This window comes from Phascolarctos cinereus, unplaced genomic scaffold (genome assembly GCF_003287225.1).
Source record: "Phascolarctos cinereus isolate Bilbo 61053 unplaced genomic scaffold, phaCin_HiC Scaffold_3;HRSCAF=262, whole genome shotgun sequence".
Lineage (NCBI taxonomy): Eukaryota > Metazoa > Chordata > Mammalia > Diprotodontia > Phascolarctidae > Phascolarctos > Phascolarctos cinereus.
In genome coordinates this window covers 225678004-225703609 of record NW_027555736.1, presented here as the reverse complement: position 1 = coordinate 225703609, position 25606 = coordinate 225678004, and the positions used below count along the sequence as shown (strand labels likewise).

At 36.8% G+C, this 25606-nt stretch overlaps 1 protein-coding gene across 12 annotated transcripts in view; it reads left to right on the top strand.

Annotated features, from left to right (window-relative positions):
- GPATCH2L (G-patch domain containing 2 like) overlaps window positions 1-25606 on the top strand; it is a 66327-nt gene that overhangs the window by 27709 nt on the left and 13012 nt on the right. For 5 of the 12 annotated variants that reach the window (XM_078151462.1, XM_020986225.2, XM_078151459.1 and 2 more), the window contains exons 8-10: window positions 115-200; window positions 867-942; window positions 23797-23891. In XM_078151462.1, coding sequence (XP_078007588.1) covers window positions 115-200; window positions 867-942; window positions 23797-23891 — 257 coding nt within the window. Of the gene's footprint in view, window positions 1-114; window positions 201-866; window positions 996-23796; window positions 23892-25606 lie in introns of those variants that run through there. The other 7 variants (XM_020986226.2, XM_020986227.2, XM_078151460.1 and 4 more) reach the window with 4 other exon arrangements.

The following is a 25606-nucleotide window of genomic DNA, read 5'->3' as shown; positions in this document are numbered from 1 at the left end:
GATGATTGAGATAAGAGTGGAGAAAAGTATCCTGACAGTGGGATTCTTTTTTCACATTCAGGTTGTGTCTTTCAAATGGGGCTTATTGAAATAACTTCCTTTTTGTTCTTTCAGTTCAATCCCCTTTCTCCCCTCTATTCTCTGGATGTTCTTGCTGATGCCTCCCACCGAAGATGCTTACCAGCACACTGTTCTGCCAGGTAATATGTCTAGTCTCTTGGAGGGCCTCCTCTCATTTCCTTCTAGTCAGTGCCAATAAAGCCTCATCTGAAAAGAATATTATTAATACTGCTTCTCTGAAGAGAGGTTCTCTTAAGGAACTAGATGAGAAAACAAGTAAATATGCTTCTCCTTTTACCACAGTAAAGTTGGTTGGTCGTTCTAAGGTCAGCTCTTAATTCTATGCAAATTGACATACCTAAGAAGCTCATTAGTCAGACTGCTTGTGTATTTCAAATATATTTGTTGTGTACGTATTTCACATGCAGTTCCTCATGTAGCTAATTGATAGATGCCAACTAGTGAAATGCTTTTGATCTAATAGCAAAAAGTCCATGCATTTACTCATTTAATAATTTTCATATTATGTGCAGTGTTTGAAAAGATGAAGACTTCATGGGCACTGTCATTTTTACTACATGAAACTGTGACCCTAGTCATAGAACTCTGATATACTGCAGAATCAAGTGGGGGAAGTTGGGAAACGTCTTTGGAAAGGAAAAATATTGCAAATAGTTGTACAGAAAATATGAAAACTCTTTAGTTAGTGTAAACCACTTCTCTCTTAACTCTGGATTTAGATCCTTAGTTTAAGAAGGCGGTGTGAATGCAGCTTGCTGACTTTTAGTCGGGGCTTTTTTGTTTAGGTGGCTATTGCTTTCATCACATGTAAATCCCTTCAGACAGACCCGGTGTACTGCATCACATCAGAAGCAAAGTGGAGTGAGTGGTTTTGCCTTCAGCCTAGCTCTGCCAGTAAGGTTACACAATACTGAGTTAGTATTTGTGCTTTTATTGGGATTCTCTGTTTCCTTTAAAAAGCTGTGCTGCACATCAGCTTGTGTTCCTTATCTCTATATCTCATTAGTCACATCATTATCTTCTATTTCTTGCCTATCAGTTCAAGTGACTGGGAGTTGGGAACATGAAGAATTCTAGGCTGTACTCGTGGGCGCACTAAACTAGAGAAACATTGTCTGTTGCTTCACATATTTGGCATTGGCTGAAGGCTAAGGAGAGTGAATATAGATGATGATATCTCTATTTTTCTCTCACTCCTAAATACCATTCCTTCTTTGTTAATCATTTGATAAGCACACATGGCCTCTGTGAAACCTTTAGAAAATGTGAATGATAAAACACTGAACCTTCCAGGCCATCTCTTACTTTCCTGAAATAATGTATGTGCTTTCTCTCTGTAGTCTTTTAAGGAGAAGGTTTCTAGCCAATGAAGGACTTTTCCAGCTCCTCTTGAGGCCAGATAGACAGAATTTAATATCAGCCATTGAGACTGTGGACTTCAGGTGTAGATGGAAGAGATGTTTTTGGGATACGTGCGTGGTACCGGGAAGAGCTGGTCTTAGGAAAGAGCTTTGCCTTTTTTTCTGCCTCATTTTGTATGTAGTGGGGAAAGATTTCATTCAAAGCATCTGGGCAGCATTGGGAATTTCACACCCATCATTAGAATGGTTTTTTGTGTGTGTGGTGACTGTGTTATCATTAGTGGTATAATTTTATTTTGCGAAGAGAGAAGTGTTTCCTGTTTTATCACAGCATTCCCTGAGGACAGTTGGTGTATTAATTTGCTGTATTGCCTCCTGGCTGTTCCCAGGCTGTTTTCCTCTTCATCTTGGAATTTTTAATGGCCCTGGTGCCTCTTGGGAGGAATGCAAGGAAGAGTACCTCAGGGAGTGCTTCCCTTTTTTCACATGCCTATAATTACTCTCCTTTAAGAGCACAAAGAATTTGATAATCATGCTTAGGCTATGAAGGTTTCCTCCTTTCAGGCTGCTAAGCAGAGTCAGCTCCTGCATGGACTACTTTAATTCCAATTTCCTAAACATTTGACAACTGTAAAGGTTTTTCAACATCTGCGTAACAGATAGCATCCTGTAGTTACGACGGTTGGTCTTTGAGGATTCTTCAAGTTGTTCATGGAATGTAATGTCAATATTTTTGAAAGAACAGTGTCTATTATTTTGTTTTCAAGGAAAGTCTATTAATGAACAAATTAATAAAAATTTTAAACTGACATCTTTTCCTCATAAAATAATAATAATAATTAAAATAATAAGAAGTGAAAATGGGTTGGGAGACGGTCTGGTCTGTGGCTTTTTGCTGTAAGGAGCTATAGTTTATTATAGTTAAAAACAAAAAGATGGGGAAAGCGGTTTGATGTTCACTTGTCTCGTGGTGCCCTAGATGTTTCATTTTTGGTGACAGAGACGCTTCATGTCTTGATCAATGGAGGAAGTAAATTTTATAGTTGATGTTAGCCGTGTGGTGTGCTTACTGTTTTTAGGCAGTGGTTTTAGTTCCATACAGGAGATGGTGTATTCTGTATGGTCATTTTTGATTCTTGTTTCCTTTTGTTCTTTGAATTAAAGGTTAAGTTTAAATTTGATTTAAAGCCTAAAGGAGGATAATTTCTTTCAGTTCAGTTTGTTGCCTGTCTTTGGTTGACTTTAACTTCTTAGTTGCTTGTACATTATACAGTGGTTAGAGTGCCAATAAATAGAGATTGGGGAAGTAGTTGGTATTATTCATATAGGAGATACAACAATTGGTATTTTGAATTTAGAAGATTTCTATTAAATATGGAAGTTCTTGGCTGTTTCTGTTGAATATGGAGGCTCTTTATAAGGGCATAATAACAAAGCTGGAGAAAAAAGTATTATTATACTTAGACTGTAGTTTCTTAAGAATTTTGGCATTAAGGAAGGATAGTCCCACCTATCTGGGAAAATAAAAAAATAAGACCAACACCCACCTATCTGTGTTGAAGAAGAGATAGTTTTATTTTTTTTTCTTATTTTGTGAGTGTTCCATTAAGTTTTATCCAGCTCAGTAACCCTTTTAATACTTGAGTGAACATTTTATAGCAAACCTTTATTGACTTTTCCTTTTGTCTTAGCCCCCAAATCACAAAGGACATTTCCAAATTCTTAGCTAATGTAGATAAACTTCCTCCTTTCTAAAGTGGCTTGGTTGGTATTCCTCTCAAAGAAGTCTGATATTTCTAATTTTCATCAGATTGTAGGACCATACATTTAGTGCAGAAAAAGACCTTAGATTATTATCTTGTCCAGTCCTCTCTGTTTGTAGGTAACATACCTGAGGCCCAGTGAAATTAAGTGACTTGTTTAGGGTGGTAAGTAACAGCTGGAATTCCAACTTGGGTCCTCTCATATAAATTCATACAGTTTCTACTGTGCCATGCTGCCTCTTTTAGTTCCCTCAATCCTGTGTTCACAGCCAGCTGCCAGACTGGGTAAACTCACACAGTAAATGGAAACTTGTTTCCTGATTGATTTGTGAAGAGTTCCATGTCTTCAACGACTGTCTGACTTGACTAGCCATTGGCTGCAAACAGTGCCTAGAAAACACATTTGTTTTTTGTTTTTTTTTTTAAGAATAACTTTGTGAAGGGTGAGAAGAAATAGAATGTTTTTGCCTGTTAGGTTGAGTTTCTTCTTATTGTTGTTCATGTGTGGTCTTATTTTTTTTTCAGTGCTAAAAAATGTTGAAATGTGATTTTTTTTTTGCTCTTATCTTTTTGTAGATTATTTTACTTGGTCATTTTCATAAAACAGTTATAATGTCATGAGGGTTCCACTTTTTAAGTGTTTTTGAGATATGTGCCGACTTGTGCAATACTAGCTTTCAGGAAAATGAGTATGAGGTAAAGCAAAGCTGTAATAGCACACACAAATACTAATGTCATATACTTTTCATTACTGAAGACTAGGTGATTCTGGGAGGAAGTCTTTCTGATAGAATGTAAGCTTATTGAGGGTGGGAGTCCTCCATTTTGTCTCTTATCTCCAGGTCCTAGCATAGTGCCCGATATGTTGTAGGTTCTTAATAAATACCTTGTTTTTTTTATTTTTTTAATTTTTGAGGACTCTTATTTGAGAATTTGGTTATTGGTTTGATTTGATCCCTAAAATAGCATACCCCTGAGCTGTGGGGCAGATTCTCAGAGTGCATAAATGACTCCAAACAGACTACTATGTATGAAGGTATGAGATTTATTGATTTCACAAACATTTATTAAACACCTGTAATGTGCCAGGCACTGTGCTAGGTCTTGGGGATGCAAAGAAGGTCTCTAGATTATATAACTGGTTGGTTAAAACATAGGAGACCCATCTGCATGTCAGACTTGGGTTTGACAGACTGAGGTTTTTGTAATTTAGTTTTTTTTCCCTATCATTTATCCTATATGTAGTTTATACATAGTTGTTTGCATGTTGTCTCCCTCATTAGACCAGGAACTTCTTGAAAGTATTGACTGTTATTTCCTTTCTTTCTATCTCTAATAGTGTATAGCACATAGTAAACATTTAATAAGTGCTTCTTGCCTTGACTTTTTTTATGCAAAAGCTTTTTTCACTTTAATAACTGAAATTATCTTGTTTATATTTTGTAATTTGCTCTGTTGCTTTTTTGGTTAAGGATTCTCCCCTAGCCAAGGCTCTGAAAGGTGCTTAATTAGTTCTCTTCAGTTTTTTAAATGATATAACCATTACTATTGAGGTTTTGGATCCTTTTTGAGTTTATTTTGCTATATGAAGTAAAGTGCCACACTGCTTTCCAGTTTCCCAATGAATTCTTGTCAAATGAAAATTCTTAGTAACTTATATTCTCAGGTTTATTGCATTCTTAGCTATTGAGTTTACTTATTTTTCTTTCTTCCTTATCTAGGTTTGTCCACTGATCTAATTCTGTTTTTAACCAGTACCAAATAGTTTTTTATTATTGTTTTTATTGGATAACTTAAACTATGAAAATTCTATACCCCCTTCATTTTTGCTTTCTTCCCGTTATTTCCCTTGAAGTTCTGAACTTTTCGTTCCTCCAAATGAATTTGATTATTGTTTTGCCTAGCTATATAAAGTATCCCCTTGATAGTTTAATGTTATGATGGTGATAATAGGAATAATAGCTGGCATAAGGTTTGCAAAGTACCTTACATACGTTATTTTGTTTGGTCCTCACAACTCTGTGAGGTGAATTGATGTTATTATCCTTGTTTTATAGAAGAAAAAACTGAAGCTGATAGCAGTGAAGTGAGCTTACCCAAGGTCACACTGCTAAGAGTGTCTTGAGGCAGGATTTGAACTCAGATCTTTCTGACTCCAAGTCGAGAACTAAGCAGTATTATCATTTTATTCTATTTACTTTGCTGTAGCAATAGTCCAGGTATTTAAATTATTATTTATTTTTTTAGAAAACCTTTTATAACTGTATATCTATAGCTTTTAGTTGTGCCTTAGAAGATTAACCCCCAGACAGACTATGCGTATCATAGTTACTTTGAATTGGACTTTCTTTTCTATCATTTCATCCTGAGTTTTCTTATGGCTGTATAGAAAATCTGTTGATTTTTGTGACTTTATTTTGTATGCTGCTGCTTTACTGAAGCTACCAATTGTTTTTTTGCTAATTCTGAAAGCTATTCTGAAAGCTGTCCTAAATAAATTCTCTTATCAGTAAATAAGGAAAGTTTTGTTTCTTTTTTGCTTATCGTTATGTCTTTCTTTGCTGTTGCTAATATTTCTAAAACTATGTCAAATAACGGTGGGGAAAGGGTCATCCTTGCTTTACTCATGTATTTATTGCAAAAACTTGTAGTGTTTCCTTTTACCTGTGATATTGTTAGCTTTTAATATATGTGTGTGTATATTATATATGTGCATATAATCATATTAAAAATACCCTTCTGTGCTGTGCCTGTGTTTTATAGAATTTTAAATGTACTCTATCAAAAGCTTTTTCCTGCATTTTTTATCTTTAGTTTTTAATATAATCAGTCGTGTTAATTGTTTTCCTGATGTTGAACCATTATTATACTATGCTTGGCATGATAAGTCCAACCTGATCAAAGTGAATAACTTTTTGGATATTTTGTTGTAATCTTTTTGGCAAGATTTTGTTTTAAGATTTTTGACTTCATTAATAATGTATTGGTTTGTAGTTCCCTTTCTTTGTTTTGTCCTTTTCCTGATTTAGTTATTATGACTATATTTGTTTCATAAAAGGAATTCCATAAAGTGCTTTATTTCACAGTATTGAGAATAATGTGTTTAGGACGGAGGTGCTCTTTTCAGAAATAGGGAAATTTAGTAGAGCAGTGGGTTTTGATGGAAAGATGAGGTCTGTTTTGGGTATATTGAATTTGAGAAATCTTTAGAATATCTAGTTTGAAATGTCCAAGAGGCAGCTGGTGAGTAGCCCTGGAGTGTGACTCTGGATATGTACATTTGGGATAACTAAACACACGGGAACCAATGAGGTTACTCAGACAAAGTATAGAGAGGGAATAGAGGAGTGTCCAACAGCCAGCCTTAGATACATACACACACAGGTGTGTTTTGGGGAAAGAGACAGTTAAGGGATATAATATGGATGCCGAACCAGAAAAAGAGACTGAGGAGAAGTCACGTGGGCAGGAGGAGAACCAGGAGAGAGAAACAAGAATCAAGAGAAGAGAGAATCCCAGGGGGAGTAGGAAGTCAGTAGTATCAAATGCTGCAGAAACATGCAGACGGATGAGGAGTGAGAAAAGGCCATGAGATTTGGCATTTAAGAGAGAGTTTAATTTTGTAGAGATAAGTTTCAGTTGAGTAATCAAGTTCCTCCACATTGTAAAGGATTGAGGAAAGTGAGTAAAAGAGAATGAAGTTAGTGAGTGCAAGAAGCTTTTTCTAGAAATTTGTCTGAGAAGGGAAGGGAGGGAAAGACGCATTATGATTATCTTGAGGGGGCTGGTAGGATCCAGTAAAAGTTTTTATTCTTTTAGAATGAGAGACAGTTGGGAAAGGAAGAAATCTGTAGATAGGAAGAGACTGAAGATTAAAGAGTAGGGATGATCATTAAGGGGTCAGTCTGCTGCAGAAAACTAGTGAGGCTGGGATCAAGGGCACATATGAAGGGGTTGGTCTTGACAAGGAGGAAAGCTACTTCATTATTAGAGAATGTAGGAAAGGAGGAGAATGAAAGACAGTGGTTAAAGGGTTTTGTGGTGAGCACAAAATGGAGAAGAGGGAGCTCATGGCAAAGGGTCTTAATTTTCTCATTAATGTAAGAAGGAAGATTTCTTAGATTTTTTTTAACAAAGGAAACCAATTATACTGAAATACAGATAGTATTTTTTACAGAGTTCACAGACTCCGGGTTAAGAACTCTTGCTCTAAAGTATTTAAGAACAAACAAATAAACAACTCATGCTCATGCAGTTACTGTCAGACACAGGATGTAAACCAAGGTCTTCTTGACTCTAAGTACACTTTTCCATGTTGCCTTTCTTTTTATTTATTTATTTATTAATTTATTTTGATTTATATAAGCTCCCTCCCCAAGACGGCATGCAATCCGATACAGGCTACACATGTACATTCCTATTAAACATATTTTCACATTAGTCATGTTGTGAGGAAGAATGAGCACCAATAGAAGGAACCACAAGAAAGAGGAAACAAAACAAAACGGAAGGAAAAAAAAGAGCAAATGGTACGCTTCCATCTGCATTCAAACTCCATAGTTCTTTCTCTGGATGTGGAGAGCATTTTCCATCAGGAGACTTTTGGAGATGTCGTAGATCCTTGCATTGCTGAGAAGGGCTAAGTCTATCAAAGTCAGTCATTGCACAGTGTGGCTCTTACTGTGCACAGTGTTCTTCCGGTTCTGTTCATTTCACTCAGCATCAGTCCATAACAAGTCTTTCCAGGTTTTTCTGAAGTCTGCCATTTTGTTCAGTTCTGTCTTTTCATTTTTGTCTTTCTGTTAGATTTATTACAGTTTTGTTACGTTCATTTTGGATTTTTTTGGTCATGAACTCTCCCCCTGTCTCTCTAAATCTGGTAGATAATTTCTCCCATGCTCTATTAATTTGCTTATGCTGTCACCTCTTATGTCTAAATCATTACTCATTTTGAGCTTATCTTGATTCACGATGTGCGGCATTGGTCTGTGCCTCCTTTCTATCAGGCTGCCTTCTAGTTTTCCCAGCAGTCTTTGTCAGATGGTGAGTTCTTGCCCCAGAAGCTGGGATCTTCTGGTGTGTCAGACACTGGGTTTGTTGTTGTTGCTGTTCAGTTGTTTGGTCACGTCCGACTCTTTGTGAGCCCATGGACCAGAGCCTGCCAGGCCCTCCTGTCCTCCCCTGTTTCCCCAAATCTGTTCAAGCTCATGCTCATTGCTTCTATGACACTGTCTGTCCGTCTCATCCTTTGCTGTCCCCTTCTACTTTTGCTTTCAGTCTTTCCTACCATCAGGGTATTTTCCAGTGAGTCCCGTCTTCTCACTATGTGGCCAAAGTATTTAAGCTTAACTTCAGTATTTGTCCTTCTAATGAATAGTCTGAATTAATTTCTTTTAAGTATTGACTGATTTGATTTCCTTGCTGCCCAAAGTACTTTCAGAAGTCTTCTCCAGCACTGTAGTTCAAAAGTGTCGATTTGGCAGTGCTTAGCTTTCATTATGGTCCGACTCTCACAGCTATACATTACTACTGAAAAAAAACATAGCTTTTACTATGTGGACCTTTGTTGGCAAGGTAATTTCTCTGCTGTTTAGCACGCTCTCCAGATTTGCCATAGCTTTCCTTCCAAGGAGCAAGCATCTTTTAATTTCGTGGCTTCAGTCACTGTCTGCAGTGATCTTTGAGGCCAAGAATATAAAATCTGACTCTGTTCTTATTTCTTCTCCCTTGGTTTGCCAGGAAGTGATGGGACCAGTTGCCACGATCGTAGTTTTCTTTGATGTTAAATTTCAAGCCAGCTTTTAAATTCTCTTTTAGGAGAGGTTTCTTAATTCTTCTTTCTAGAGGCTTCTGAATTCCTCACTTTTTGCCATCACAGTAGTGGTATCTGCATATCTGAGATTGTTGATATTTCTCCTGGCAACCTTAATTGCAGCTTTTGATTCATCCAGCCTTGTATTTTGCTGCATGTGAATTAAATAAGTAAGGCGACAGTATTCAGCCTTGTCATACTTCTTTCCCAATCTTAAACCAGTCAGTTGTTCCATGTTTGATTCTGACTACTGCTTCTTGGCCTGCATACAGTTTCCTCAGGAGACAAGTAGATGATCTGGTACTCGTGTTTATTTAAGAACTTGCCACATTTTGTTGTGATGCACACAGACACGAAGTTTCTGTGCTCATTTGCTTTTGTATGTTGTGTACCTAATCTGTTCCATTGATCAATTGCTATTTTTTTTCCAGTACCAAATTGTTTTAATGATTACAGCTTTGTGTAGTAGAGTTTAAGATCTGTCTGGTGTTGCTAGGTCTCCTTCTTTTAATCCAGACATATACTTAATCCCCTTGGGAGAAAAGTGCTCCTCAGTGCCACACCCCTCTCTAATTCCCAGTCTCAATCCCTCACCTCTGCTGCTTCTCTTATTCACTCACAGCACCCCATCTTGACGAGAGACTATAGGAATCGCCATGTCTTCACTGTTTTCTCATGGATTTAGGGTATATCACTCATTCTTCTCTGTCTCCCACTTTTCCCTCCTTTACTCTCTGCATCTGTGTCCCACAAAAGACATTGATTCACTTGTAATAAGGAGGGGCAGTTGTCATAAAATTTAATCCTTGGATGTTTGCCTTCTTTTCTGCTGTATTTTAAGTTTCACTTAAGTCTTCATTATATCATTTTTATCCTTTGATAATCCCTCTTTGTTCTTTCTCTTACCCTACTATTGTTTCATCTTTTTCTCCCCTAAACCCCTTACTATGAGATTTCATTATTTGTTCTTTCCTTGATAGCTTTACTTATGTTTCTTATGTCCCAGTTGCTTGAGGCCTTTGTAAATTGAATATTCTTCTTACTTTTGTTTTTCTGTTTTGCAGAAGTTCCTCAAATACCTCTGTTTGTTTTAAAATTAATGATTAAGCACAGGTTTGCAGGGTATGACTTGTTGGGTTGTTCAGTGCCTTTGCTTTTGGAATGTATGATTGCATTTTTGGTGGCTGGAATAATCCTGTGTTATTTGAATTTCCTTTCCTTCATATTTAAATCTCCTCGCTGCTTGCAAAGTTTGTTGATCATTGACATTATTAAATTTAACCACTGTGTTTCTTAGAATTTGAACTGTAGGACTTTTTTCTTCTTTTTTTCCTCATGGTTTTCTGGTATATCTCAGTCAACAATTTGTTGTCTGTATCCACAAGTTCTGGACAGTTTTCTTGTACTATTTCCTGCATTATAGTATTGTCATGTTCTTCTGGGAGAACTTCATTCCTTTAGTTACCTCTGGTCATCCTGTCTTTAAGGTCAGTCACTTTGACTTGTATAGAATTCATATGTTGTTCTTTTAATATTATTGCCTATTATTTTTCTTCTCTCAAATTTTCCTTTAATATTTTTGTGTTCCAAATCTGTTAATCTTTCATTTCTTTAGATAGATTCTCTATCCTGGATGTACTTTTCCTAATCTGTTAACTGTGTTTTTAAATTGTCTAACGAAAGCTCCAGTTTTTCACCTGTATTCTTAATTTCTTCTTTTGTAGATTTTATTTCCCTTTTGAACCATTCTGAATTTTCTGTTGTTCTGTGTTTGCTGAGGAGTCTGCAGGAGTCTTATCAGGCACTGTTGTATCACCTTCCTTCATATAATAATATATGTTAAGAGATCTTTTCATTCTCTTTGAGATTTTACTCATTCTTCCTTATGGATTTAGAATCTTCTCTGTTTTGTCAGTGTGCTGGGATTTTTCTCTTGAAATTGTGGTGTTTTCACAGCCTTTTTTTGTACTTGTAAGTTTCTGATCCCACCTTCCCTGCTGATGAATAGACTTCTCAAGGATGCTCTACAAGGTTGCCTCAGCCTCCTTGTGTTGGGGTATGTGGAGGTTGCCAACCTGTGTTCTTGCCTTGGGGAACCTTGGAGGAGCAGCTTCGGGGGTCCCTATCCAATATTTGCATGTGATCTTGCTAGGAATGTGTGAAGGCTGGTAGAAAGGGCTACTGAGTGATCTCACTTGAATATGAAATTCTCCTTGTGTTAGGTGACTCATAAAGGATTTCTCCTTGTTAGGGATTCTCTTCTGCAATAGCCTTTTCACAGGTCTTCCTGGTTATGTTTTATTTCTCTCATCTGTACTCCTTCCAGCCACTAAAATAACCTTCCTTATGTACAGACCTGATCATGTCACTAAGAAGTTCACAATTGAATGTAAATTTACAGCTTATAAAATTACTTCTTTAAACAGCCTGATGTGACATAGAGTAGTGCAAGTACTATTGAGGAACTGAAGTGCAATGAAATAGACTTACTCAGTGTCACCACCAATTGGGGCAGACCTCATATTTGAACCCAGGTCTAGTATTCTTTCTACTGTACTTTCTCTCCAAGTCTTCTTCTGCTTGGAAAAAAAAACAAAACAAAACAGCTCACATAGCTCCTTTTTGCCTGCCTAGTAAGTTTCAGATTCCTGTTACAGCTCTGTCTCATTCTCTTCCTATCCGTGTCTTTGCTTTCCTGATACCATACTTTCTTCTACACTGTCAGCAAATGAGTTATATACGTAAAGCACTTTGCAGACCTCTGAGTGCCATATAAATGCCAGTTGTTGTTGTTATTACTTTATTATTTACAGTTGAAATGTGCTCTCCCCTGTTTTTTGCCTCTTAAATTCCTCTTATACTTTAAAACACAACTAAAATGACACTTCTTTAAGAAGTCTCTGACTTCTACGGACCCTTCTCTCTTTTGAACTTGCAATGGTTTGTACTTCTTTATATATCATAACACCTCACTTCTTTCTAAACTGTAAGTTTCATGAGGGGAGCGAGATACAGTGGTCATTTGGCAAATATTTGATGAATTACTCACTTAAGAATTTAAATGAAAGTATTGCATTTACTAAATTAATGATTGGATCAAATGATAATAGGATAGGCATTGAACAAAAAATAGAAATATATGCTGTGTTGGTAACATTTCAGGACCTTAAACAGACATTAACTGTTTTAGCATTTGGTAATTGGCTTTGATCAAAAGGTGATATAGTTGAAAAGGGTCTGAGTTTTCTATGTATTTCTGGAACGCTTTGGTTGCATGTTTTCTGTTAACTTCAGTAGCAACTCTTAATTGGCCAAAGTCTTGTTGCTCACTTGGAGAGATAATGATGTATCATTTAAAAAACAAAATAAAAAAAACACTTTGTTGTTTAGTTGTTTATACTTGTATCTGACTCTTCATGACCCTATTTGAGGTTTTCTTGGCAAAGATAACCATTTCCTTCGTGAGGTAAGCAGGTTAAAGGTGACTTGCTCAGGGACACATAGCTGGTAAGTGTCTGAGATTGGATTTGAACTCGGATCTTTCTGACCTAGCTGTCCTTGTAGTAGGCACTTAATAAATGCTTTTCCCTGTCTCTCCCCTCTTCCTTTATCTATGTGTTGTCTTCCTCCTTTAGAATGCAAGCTTTTTGAGAGCTAGCTGGGTGGCTAGGTGGTGCAATGGATAGAGTGCTGGCCCTGGAGATAGAAAGACTTGGGTTCAGATTTGACCTCAGAAACTTACTAGCTTTGTGATCCTGGGCAAGTCACTTAACCCTGTTGGCCTCAGTTTTCCGCATCTGTAAGATGAGCTGGAGAAGGAAATGGCAAACTACTCTAGTATCTTTGTCAGGAAAACCCTCAAAAGAGTCACAGAGTTGGACATGACTGAAAAAAAATACTATCATTCCATATTTCGTAGCTTTGAAAATATTTGAATATATTTGAAAATATTTAGCTCCTGTTGGTGACATGAATCAAGTCTGTGACATGCCATGATATGAACTTGGTGCTTCCTAACATGGAATAGCTATTTATAGAGAGACTTTAGGAATAAGTGAATTGTAGTGATTTTAGTCAGAGACCTTTGTGGGTCAAATTTGAGTAAAACTAGTGAAAACTTGATACTGTTCAGATATTTTTCTATTGTTACAGCCATTGTGGTACCTCTTTCATTATTAAGTTTTCCTTTCTTATTTGCTTCTAGTGTCTTAGGCCCAGATCCTTCTATGTGTATGAGTTAATAAAAATCTGATGCTTACTGTAATGTTTGTTACTTAGTGCTAAAATAAGTGTTAGTTGATATTGAAGATAAATCAATAAAGAAAACAATTAGTGTATTGTGGTTCTCGGAAATACAAGTTTATTCATGACAGTGGCTATAATTACAGGTCTCTTAGCATAGGTACGTTAAACTCCTTTTTTCTTCTGGCACAAAATATGAATTCTTTTAATGAATTTTCCAAAATTATTGGCTTTATAAACAATTGTGGCAAAACAATGCTCAGGATAACTTGGCATATTGAATATAAGCTACTTTTTATCATTAATAGTGACTAAAACATCTCTTATTCTAAATCTAAAAAATAAAGTCATTTCAGTTACTGTTTGCTGACATTAGTACCATAAATAAGCATGTTTGTCCAAAATATTTTCTTCCAAAAGAACATACTTGCCCCATAGGCATAGTCATCTGGTGCCTACTTTCCTAAGCAGTAATGCAGTTTTAATACCTCACCTGATCTTCAGCTTCCTGGAGTCAAATATAAAATATAAATATTGTGTGCGTGGGCATGTGCGTGTGTGCGTATGTGTGTGTGTGTATATGTACATTTTCTATGAATTGTTCATAATCTGCAACATTTACCTTGTGATTTGTTTTTTTGCTGTTTGTCTAAAGCAGTGTTTTAAAATGAGAAATTTTACTTATTGCTTTTGTAGCCTGATTTTACTCTGCAAATTATTTGGTCAGATAGTTTCTTCCAGAGAGGTTTGGCAACCCCTTAGGGAATTCACTGGTCCAACTTCATGTCTTTGTTCAGCTATGAAATAAGCAGTTGTCAGGGTCTAAAGGTGATTTTCCCAAATTTCATCAATCTCCTTTCTCTCTCTTCCCTTCTGAAAGTGATTTCTACCTCATCATTTTCTTATGACAGTTCATCTGGATTTATCTTTTGTTCCTATCACATTCAACTTTTTTTCCTACTTGTTTGCATGTATGTCTTATCCTTCCTATTAGATGGTAAGCTCCTTGAGTTCAGGGACTATGCTTCCAAAAACCCCTCGAAACAAATACTTTTTCCCCAGTGCTTTGCCTGTGTAGGTGTTTGATAACTGTTTGAGTTGAGTTAAATTGAATACTTCACTAACTAAGATCATTAGAGGCTGAAACAGGAATTAGGTAGTAGAGTGGAAAGAACACTGGCTCAGAATGAATTGGAAGACCTGGGCTCAAATCCCACCTCCAGCACTATGTGACTTAGACAAGTCTTCTTTAACCTGCTTGGACCTCGCTTTCCTTATCTACAAAATGAAGGCTAGACTAGATGTTCCTTGATGTTCCTTCCAGCTCTGGCTTTATGATCCTGTGTTTCTAAGATGCAAAGAAAATGAAATAAAAACTAAAGGGCAAATATCTCCCATTTTGAAATAGTTCCTCAATTCAAATCCATTATATGGCCTTCTTTTTAAAATGAAGCTTTATTCCTTGATTTGGGACTCAGAAGTTATTCTGGGCCCCAGAATCGGGGCAAAGGTATTTCCAGATAGATTATTCAGTATTATTTGATGTCATAATTATGTTTGTAGATGGGAAGTATTTTGGCTTGGTGGAAAGAGCATTAGTCTTTGAGTCAAGCTCTGGTTCTGACATATAAACTTGTGTGTCTGACATGCAACTTACTTCTCTCTGAGCCTCATATCCTTATCTATAAAATGGGGATAATAATATTTGAACTTATCTCAGAGGATTGTTTTGGGAAAGCTTTTTGTAAAGTTTAGCGATCTGCCAATGTGAATTTTTATATTAATCATCCCCTAATGCCTTTTAAATGACAGTTGAATCAATTAATTATACTCTAAATTGTGTTCAGAACCTTTTTAACGACTTATATTGGCTTTGGGATGTTTTCTCTAAAAGAGTCTAAAATTTCAGGAGTGTTTTCACTGAAAATACATATTTTTGGCAATTCCATAGTATTCAAGCCTCATTTTCTTCCCATGTTTCCCTCTTTCTTTGTCTCTATCCCTGTCTATCTAGTACCTTACATTATGTGATATTTAGTAGTAATAATTTCTCTTCATTTGTTCAGAGTGGCCAGGTCTATTCTATGCTTGAACAGATTGACCTCACTAACTGTTATAAGCTGTGGTCAGGTCAGGAACATCAGAAAAGGGTTTGGAGAAAATGCAGGTTACTACCTTTTTTATTTTACCCCTCCCTAATTTTTTCTAGTTGTAATTAGCTGCTTGGAAATTTTATTTAAGGTCAGTAGTGAAAGGGATAGCCTTTTCTTTTTCTTTTCTTTTTTCTTTTTTCTTTTTTTTGCTTTTTTAGGCAATTAGGGTTAAGTGACTTGCCCAGGGTCACACAGCTAGTAAGTGTCAAGTGTTTGGTCTGAGGCTGGATTTGAACTCAGGGCCTCCTGACCCCAAGGCCAGAGCTCTATCCATCGCAGCCACATAGCTGCCCCAGGCTGGTTTTGATCCTAAAAGAGGAGTTAAAAGTGATTGTGGAACTCTGTTTCTCTGGTTATTAGAGAAAATGTAGTGTTACTTCAAACAAATCTTTATATTAAAACAATGAAGAAAAAGGATTTGAAGAGGTAGAAGGGAATCCTGACCTATGTCAAGAGATTGGAGGGTAAAATAATGTGATGCAGAGAAGAAAGGGAAGAATAAAGACTGTTAAAATAGTAGATATAAAGCTCTACAGAGATAGTATTATCATTACAGTGAATAATGGTATAGATCCACAGATGTTGTCGAGTAACTACCACCTTAGGAATTTGGGATAGAGAGAGAAGAAATTTGGCAAAGGCTAATACATACCTTGGATTAGGCCACTCTCCATCCTGTGGAGAGCAAATTAAAAGGTTTCAGAGAAATTCTGTAGGATTGCATGGAATGAAATTTTATCTAGAGAAATCAGTTGAGGACTGGGGAGTTATCTTTTTTGTTTGTTTCTTTTTTAAATTAAATATTTATTTTTTTCCCCAATTACGTGGAAAAAAATTTTTTAACATTCGTTTAAAAAATTTTTGAGCCTCAGATTCTCTCCCATCATCCCTTCCCACCCCCACCCTCATTGAGAAGGCAAGCGGTTTGATATAGATTATACATGTGCAGTCATGCAAAACATATTTCTGTGTTAGCCATGTTGTGAAAGCAAATACAGACCAAAAAACTCCCAAGAAAAATGAAGAAAAAGTATGCATTGATCTGCATTCAGACTCCCATCAGTTCTTTCTCTGGAGGTGGATAGCATTTTTCATCATAATTCCTTCAAAATCATATTGTTGTATTGCTAAGGATAGCTAAGTCATTCACAGTTGATCAAAATACAATATAATATTGCTGTTACTGTATAAAATGTTCTCCTGGTTCTGCTTATTTCACTTTGCATCAGTTCATGTAAGTCTTTCCAGGTTTTTCTGAAAGCATCCTGCTCATCATTTCTTACAGCATAATAGTATTCCATCACAATCATAACAACAGCTTGTTTCGCCATTCTCCAGTTGATGGACATCCTCTCAATTTCCGTTTCTTTGCCATCACTAAAAGAGCTGCTAGAAATATTTTTGTACACATAGGTTATTTTCTTTTTTGTTTCTGTTTTTCTCTCTTTGGAGACCCAGAAGTGGTATTGCTTGGTCAAAGGGTATGCATGATTTTATAGCTCTTTGGGCATAGTTCCAAATTGTTCTCCAGAACAGTTGAATCAGTATACCATATCACCAACAGTGCATTAGTGTCTCAGTCTTCCCATATTCCCTCCAACATTTGTCATTTTCCTTTTCTGTTATGTTAGCCAATCTGATAGAATTATTTTAGTTTGCATTTCTCTGATCAATAGTGATTTAGAGCATTTTTTAATATTACTATAGATAGCTTTAATTTCTTCATTTGGAAACTACCTGTTCATATCCTTTGATCACTTATAATTTGAGGAATGGCTCTTATTTCTATAAATTTGGTTGAGTTCTCTCTATATTTGAAAAATGAAGTCTTTATCAGAGAAACTTGCTATAAAAATTTTTTATACATTTATCATTAGTGTGTATTTCCCTCCATTCTGTTTCCCCCCTGTTTATCCTATTCTCTTTCTCCTTTCATACCTTTCTCCTTTTCACTTTCATTTTCAAAAGTGTTTAGCTTCTGACTTTAACTCCCCCAATCAGCCCTCCCATCTATCCTCCAGCTCCTCCCTGTCCCTGCCCTGCCCCTCCCTTTCTTCCCCCCTCCTCCTCTATTTTCCTGTATGGTAAGATAGATTTCTATACCTACCTGAGTATGTATTTTATTTCCTCTTTGAGCCAATTCTGATGAGAGCAGGGTTTGTGTGCTTCTTCTCTCCACTCTTTCCTTATCTTCCTCTCCACTATAAAAACTCTTTCACCCCTCTTTATGTCAGATAATTTACTGCCTTGTACTTCTCTCTTTCTCTTTCTCCCAGTGTATTCCTCTTTGTCACCCTTTAATTTTATTTTTTAAGGTAATTATCCCATCATATTCAGGTCACACTCATATCCTCTGTCTATGTATACTCCTTCTAACTGCCCTAATAATGAGAAAATTTTTAGGAATTATAAATATCATTTTGCCTTGTAAGAATGTAAAGAGTTTTAACCTTATTGAATGCCTTATGATTTCTCTTTCCTGTTTACTTTTTTATGCTTCTCTTGAGTCTTATATTTAAAAGTTAGATTTTCTATTCAGCTCTGGTCTTTTCATCAGAAGAAGTGTGAGCCCTCTTTGACATGATATCATACTGCTGACTCATACTGAACTTGCTGTCCACTAAGCCTTTTTTCAGAATTATCTTTTTCAGAGATTTTTTTTCAGATTAACTGTTATCTAGCCGTGCCATCTTTATCTTACACTTGTAAAGGTGTTTTTTTTTAATCCAAGTATAAACATTTACTTATCCCTATCCCCATAAAATTTCATCTTAGATGTGGCCCAAAGTCCAATCTGTCAAGCACTTTTTGGATTCTGAATCCAGTTCTGAGTCTGTTATCCAAGGTATTAGCCATCCCTCTCAACTTTGTGTCATCTGCAAATTTAGTGAGCATGCCAGATATGCCTTTATCTGAGACTTCTTCTGCTTGGTACCAGAAGGCAGAACTAGAAGGTGAGGCAAGAAATTGAAATCAGGCAGATTTATGCTCAACATGAGGAAGAACTTCTTTGTGATTTAGAGTTGGTGGCCTTTGGAGGTCGTGTACTTCGCTGTCTCTAGAGGTCTTCAAACAAATGCTGTCTTATGCCTTTGTTGCCCATATTGTAGAAGGGGGCCCTTCGAGTTTTGAGATTCTGTGGTCCTGTGGTATTCTGGAGCAGGCATATTACCCTGTAGGAGAAAAGACCATGTTAATTTAGCTTTACACGCCGTGTGCTGAGGTCCTATGCTTAACAGTCTTATTCATCTGATTTCTTGTGACAACTTTTAATTCTCTTGATTACAACCAGAGGAACATTTAAAGATATGGAAGAATAAAACAGATGAGAAATGTAGAAATGAGATAAAGACTTGACTTCTGATTGTGAGGCAAGAGCTAGAAGAAATGTATTTATCAGCAAAGCAATTTGGAACCATTTGGATCAAATAAGGTAGTATTTGTCAAGTGCTTAGCATAGTGCTTGGCACATAGTAGGTGCTTAATAAATGCATGTTTTAGTCCCTCTTCTCCTTTCCCTCCACTTAATGAAAGATTGCTCTTCAGTACATACCTCAGTAGCCCATAAAGGTATTGTTAATTCTGGGAGATAAGAACTATCATCTAGAATATATTAATAACAATAATAATAATAATAACAGCAACAACAATAACAGTAACATCAACAACAATGATATCAGTAGTCTAGAACAGTGGTGTCAAACTCAAATAGACCACCAAGCTGGATGTAAGGATCCCTGACTTAAAAAAACACATATTAACATTATTACTTAGGTTCTGTTGTGTTTTTATTAAATATTTTCTGTATCTGCTTCATCTGTGTATTGGTACTTCTGGTCTAGAGCAGTATTTCCTATTCTTTTTAAGTATAAGGGTTGCATGTTAACATCTAGAAATTTCACGTACCTTTTCATGTTTTTAGTTGTATTGTTAGTATCCATAGATTCAGAAGATAGATGATGATAAAACCCTATTATGAATTCAATAATACTTTCAAATGAATTTATATTAATTATAACTTATATGTAACTTAAAAAGTGTTATTCATAGATTTTGTTTTTAAAAGCACCATCCCTTACATCTAAGAATAAAGGAGAAAGGAAAAAAAATTCAGCAAAGTTCATCAAAGCATCTACCAAGTGTCACATGTACACTGTTCTGCATTTCACAGTTTCCCATATTTACGAAGAAGGATAGGAGCCACATTCTCATATTGCTTCTTTGGAGCCAAGTGTGATCTTACATTACAATCTTGATGTTATTATTTCCATTTCCAATGTTGTATTCATTGTGTATATTGTTTTTATGGTTCTGTTTTTTTAAAAAAGTTTCTTTTTTGGCTTACTTTGCCATAGATCATGTATCTTCCCACTCTTCTCTGTATTCTTTATATTCATTATTTCTTACTGAAAAATGTTAATAAATGTAAGTGTGAGATATTGTTTGTTATGCTGCACATGATGGCACTTGGTGTGCATATGATTTTGTGGATATCTTTCAGTGTTGATGTACCTCTTACCTCCCAGAGGATCAAAACCCACACATTTAAAATCTCTATTCTAGAGACTTTAGTGAAAGAGCATATCATGATGAATGTATTGTAGTTTATAGGATAATACAAATATTGGTGCTCATCCTGATGACCTTGAATCATTAAGAAAAGAAGATGGAACTTGGATCAGCGGTCAGGAGACCTGGAATCTAGTTATGGCTTTTCCTTGTAACTGACTGTGTGGCATTAGGAAATTAATTAACCTCTCTGGGTCTTTCATTCCCACATGTAGTCATGAAGAGACTTGGACTGAAATATCTCCATGGTCCCTTGGACAGCCTCATTGTTTAGCAGAAATAAAGCTGGTGTGGAATCAAAGGACATGGGCTTTAATCCTGGTCCTCCCACTTGTGCCAATGTGACCACAGGCAAACCCTTCTGAGACTCAGTTCGTCATCTGTAAAATTAGGGGGTCAGACTAGATGACCCCTGACGTCCCTGCCAACTCTAAATCTGTGGTCTTAGGATTCTGACAATTGTGGGAGAGTATGATTTGGTATCATTCTGTTAAATTTATTGTCTTTACTCACCAAGGTGGGAGTGTATGCAATATGGCTTAGAAATAAAATTCCATCAGAATGTATACAGTTGAGAATTTTCTTCTCTTGTAAAGAAATTAGCTTCTGTCATATGGAAAATTCTCTAATCCATATTATTTATTCCTTAAGGATAAGGGTTAGAAAATACTCTGTATACATGCAAAGAACATGTCTGTTTCTAATTACTTTACAGACATAAATTTGCACTTAGAACTTCTAGGAAGGTAGAAACCATGCATTAATAGTGATGCATTTTATGTCTTATTTAATAATTACATTGATGCTCTTCTTTTTAAAAAATTAGCATGTAGTTTTCTGTCCTTAAATCTCTCATTTAGATACTTAAAACTCTGCATAGTAGAATTTTAGCATTGAAATAAGGAAATAAGCAATATCCACTGATGTTGGAGCAATGTTATTTTACTGTACTAAGAAGTTGTTTTCTGAGGTTTCTTTATTGAGGTACAGATAACAAACATGAATGCAAACTATAATCAACAAAGTCTCTTCCCTTAGTAGGTCAGAGTAGAGTTGATCAACTTAGTCAGGTTACTCTTACCCCTTTTAAAATAAATAAGATGCCCAGTCATTCTCAGTCATAACTTTAAATGACAAAAGTTCTTGGAACTAGAGTTTTGTGTGTAGATGAGTGTCAGGAAGGTCAGTCAGACCCCAGGGATCATCTGTAAATTATGAAGTTAGTTATAGAACCTGAATCATTACAGAATTTGGAGCAAGTGCAGCATTCCAGCCAGCCCCTCTTTGATAAGGAACTGCTTGGGAGAGGAGGGACCTTGATTCTGGCCTTGGCCTAGGTCTCCTTCCTCCCATCTTCCTGCCTTTGGCTGAAGAAGCCTTGCTGTGTATAGAAAATCCATCTATTTGAACTTTGTGTGGGTTATGGCAAATACCTTTGGTGAGTGCACATTCTTCCTTTTTATACCTTGCTTGACACTGATCAGAGGATTGTTGAACAAAATTATCTTTATAGATACATCTGTAACACTGTTGCAATAATTATCTTATTTTTAAACCTAGAGACAATGTAATGACCCTCTAGGGTCCATATGGTTTCCACCTCTGTAACTTTATTGAATTTATTTTAGATGAAAAAGTCAGCCACAATCTTTATTAGGTAAGATCATTTACTTGAATCAGTCAGGCAGAGGTAGTGTTAACAGGGCTGTACACTTCCTTGAAAAAGGAACTTGCACAAAAGAGATGAGCTGTCTCAGAACCTGATAGAAATTCCAAGTGTCTGGAAGTGGAGGAAGGAATAGGGTCATACAGAGGAGCTGTGAAGAAGTTGCAGCTCAGAAGCAACCAGCTAGTGGTAAAAGGAAGGTAGGATTGAACTGTGATAGAGAGGGGATATATCAAGAAGAGAAATCTATCAGCTCTCCCGGATGTCTCACTGCAGAAGACCAGTGTACCTAAGAAAGGGTCTACTTTTCCCCCAACTTCCCCTCTCAGTGTTTATCTGTCCATAGGCACCATAATATCATCTGCTGTTTTGTTACTCACATGTGTCCAGTAATGAATTTTCCCTCAATCCCAAAGAAGCCAAAGGTTAATTAGAGATAGATATGTAAATTAAAGCAGAGCATCCTACCTCTGCTTAGATATTGGGAATTTTCTTAACTGAGGGTTCAGAGACATTGTAATTGAACTCAGAAGTTTTTATCTAAATTAGACTTGCCAAAGTCACAGAGGAGGGATCTTAGTTTAAGCCATATCCAAGCAAAAATAGCCTCTATAGTATCCATCCCCAAGTAGTCACCCAGTGTCCACTTTAAAACCACTGCTTCCTTCAAAGGAAATCTATTCTGTTTTTGGACAAGGCTAATTATTAGGAAATGTTTCCTATTACTGAACTGAAATCTACCTCTCTGCCCATTACTCTTTGGGGACAAGCAGAGCAAGTCTAATACCTTTTTCTATATGACAGTCTTTGAAATTCTTCAAGATAGATATCATCTGCCATTATCCTTCCTTTCTTCCCACTATTCTCAGGCTTCCCTTCTTTAGGCTGAATAACTAGTTTCTTCTACTGTCATAGGTCATCCTGTGTCCTTGTGAGGTTTCCAGTCACCTCACTGTCCTGGTTGCTCTCCTCTTATTGTCAGTGTCCTTAATTAAATGTGGCACTTAGAATTGAACATAGTATTCCAAATGTGGCTTACCAAATCACATCTCTTGATTTGTACACTATTGATTGCAGGCTCAACTAATGTTTTTAATTTAATTTAATTAAAAATTTTAAAAAGAAAAAAGCCCATTAAACTGCTGGTCTGTAAGACTGAAAATCCATATATTTGGAGGTAGGAGAGTTACAATTGACTACTAATACAGTGTTATGCAAATGCCTGGGTTCACATAGCATTAAAATATTCAATGTTTCTTCATTTGAGGATATTTCATTAATGCTTTTAGAACATTTGTCTCTTTAGCTCTTATACCTAAAATCTTCATGAGTGTACATTATTATTTCAAAATGAATATACTTGGTGCTCTAAAGTCAGGTGGTAGAGACAGGAGAGGTGTATACTATTGGTGACGTTATAGACTACCTTTATTAATTCTGAGTGGTCTTAGGCAAAAATTTGATTAAAATTGGCAGAGGAACTATGCGAATTTTTCTCTATTCCATGATTCAGCTTAATCACTCAGTAGACATTTATTAAGCACCAACTATGGGCATGGCATTTTGTACTAAGTGGTGGTAGTAAAGGTATGAAAATGAAACAGTAGCTGCCCTAAAGAAACTTAGATATTTTACCATGAGGGGATATAGCACGAACAAGGTTGAATAAATAGTAGTAATTTAAGGAAACAGCCCATTAACACCTTGGGAAGATCAAGGAGGGATTCACACAGGAAACTGTTACCTGAACCTGAGTCTTGAAGGAAGCTAGAGATCCTAAGAGAGTTGAGAAGGGCAAGCATTCTAGACATGTAGGCCAACCTGTGCAAGGGCTTTCAGGTAGGAGGTGGAGTGCTAAGTTTAGGGAGCAGTTAATAGACTGGATTGGCTGAGTTTTGTGTGAAAGGAGGATAAGATGAAAAAAATTGGAAAAGGTAGTAGTCAGATTGAGGAGGTCTTTAAATGCGAGGCTGAGGACTTTGCATTTATCCTAGAGATAATAAGGAATCACTGAAGATTTTTGAGTAGGGAGTGACGTGATGGGGGCAAGTGTTAAGCTTCCAGTGTAAATGAACTTAATATCTTGTATTATAAGAGCTGCTTTAATTTATAAGTTGGTAGAGCATTTATCCCTTTTTTGTATGTGCAGACAGTCAAATGTACACTTGGGACCACCATGTTCGAGGGACATAAAGAGGAAACGGAAACCTATGACCACAGCATCTCTGTCCAGCCCAACTGCAGGTAAATTGGATTTGATTCCAAGTCTTCCCCCTGTGTTCTGCAATAGACAGAATATTTGTGTTGTGTTGGAGGGATTAATTAACTAATTGAGATAGCTTAAAAGTCTGTGCCTTTACATGTTTGCTTAATAGGTGCAGTATGCTTTACTTAGACTTGGAAATGACCCTGGTTTCTCAAAGATTCTACCAGTAGAACATCAGCTTTGGCAGATCCTGCCAACCCAGGAAGGTTTTAATTATGGGCCTGCCGATAGATTTGTATCCACTGTCTGAGGACATGTATGTTAGCGCCTAATAAGTTACAAAAGTTTTTGGAGAATCAGTAAACAAGCATTTGTTAAATGCCTGCCCTGAGGCACTTACGTGCTGAGGATGCAGAGACTGCAGTGGACTAACCTGTGCCTACAGGGAGCTTACATTTTGCTGGGGGAGAAAACATGTTTGTGAATAAGTAAAGTATATGCAGAGTAAATGCAGACTAGCTTGGGAGAGAGGATACTAGCAGCTGGGGATTCAGAAAAGGCTTTGTGAAAGAAAGTGGAACTCGAGTGGAGTCCTGAAGTAATTAAACATTTCTACAAAACAGAGGGAGAGGGATTTCATCCCAGGCATGGGTGAGAGATGGAGTATCATTTGTGAGGAAAAGCAAAAATGCTTAGTAGAGAATACTGTAGAGTGAGGGAAAGGTAATTATATGTAATAAGTCTAGAAACGTAGGTTGGGAGCAGGTTTTTCAGGGCTTTGAAATCCAAACAGAGGAGTTTATATTTAATCCTAAAAGCAATAGGGAAACCCCTAATGTTTATCGAGTAGGAGAGTGACATGGTCAGGCCAACACTTAAAACCACAGGTAGTTATGGAGAGGATAGTTTGGAATGGGGAGAGTCTGGGAGGCACGTACACAATTTAGGAAACTATTATTGCCCCAGCAAGTCTGGCTTGGACCAATACTATTATGGCTGTGTAAGGAATGAAAAGAAATCAGATGCCAGAGATGTTGGGAAGGAGGAATTAAATCAGCTGGACCTGCATGGTGTGGGAGACAGAGGAGTCAGGGGGATAATGCTGAGGTTACAGGCTTGAGAGACAAGAAGAATGCTGGTACCCTGGACAGTAATAGGGAAATGTATGGGTGTCCTGAATTTTTTTGGGTAAAAGATAGTGGTTTGTACATGTTGAGTTTGGGATTTGAGTGGAATATCTAGTTTGAATTGTCTGGTAGACACGTTAAGTGGTGTGGAACTGAAGCTCAGGAGAGAGACTAGGGCTGGATATATGGATCATGTAGTCTTCTGTGGAAACTCATGGGAACTGATGACATCACTAAGTGGGGGAGTATAGACGGAGAATAGACGAGGGCTCAGGCCAGAGCCTTGGGATGCTGTGATTTGGGTTATGCTCCATCAGAGGAGACTGAAAAGAAGTCAAGACAGGCAGAAGGGGAACCAAGAGATAGTAGTGTCCCAAAAAGTCAGAGAGGAGAAGGTATCCATGAAAAGAAGGGTGGTCAACATTTTAAGATGCTACAGTCAACAAGTATGTGTTAAGCTCCTACTGTGTGCCTAGCAGTATGCTAGGCCCTGGGCATACAAAGACAAGAGAGAAGGAAAGAATCCTTGTTTGAAAGGATGACTTTCACACCTGATAATTGTTCTTCACTCCTTATCCCTTTCAAACAAGGATTCTTTCCTTCTCTCCTTATCCTTTAAGAGAAGG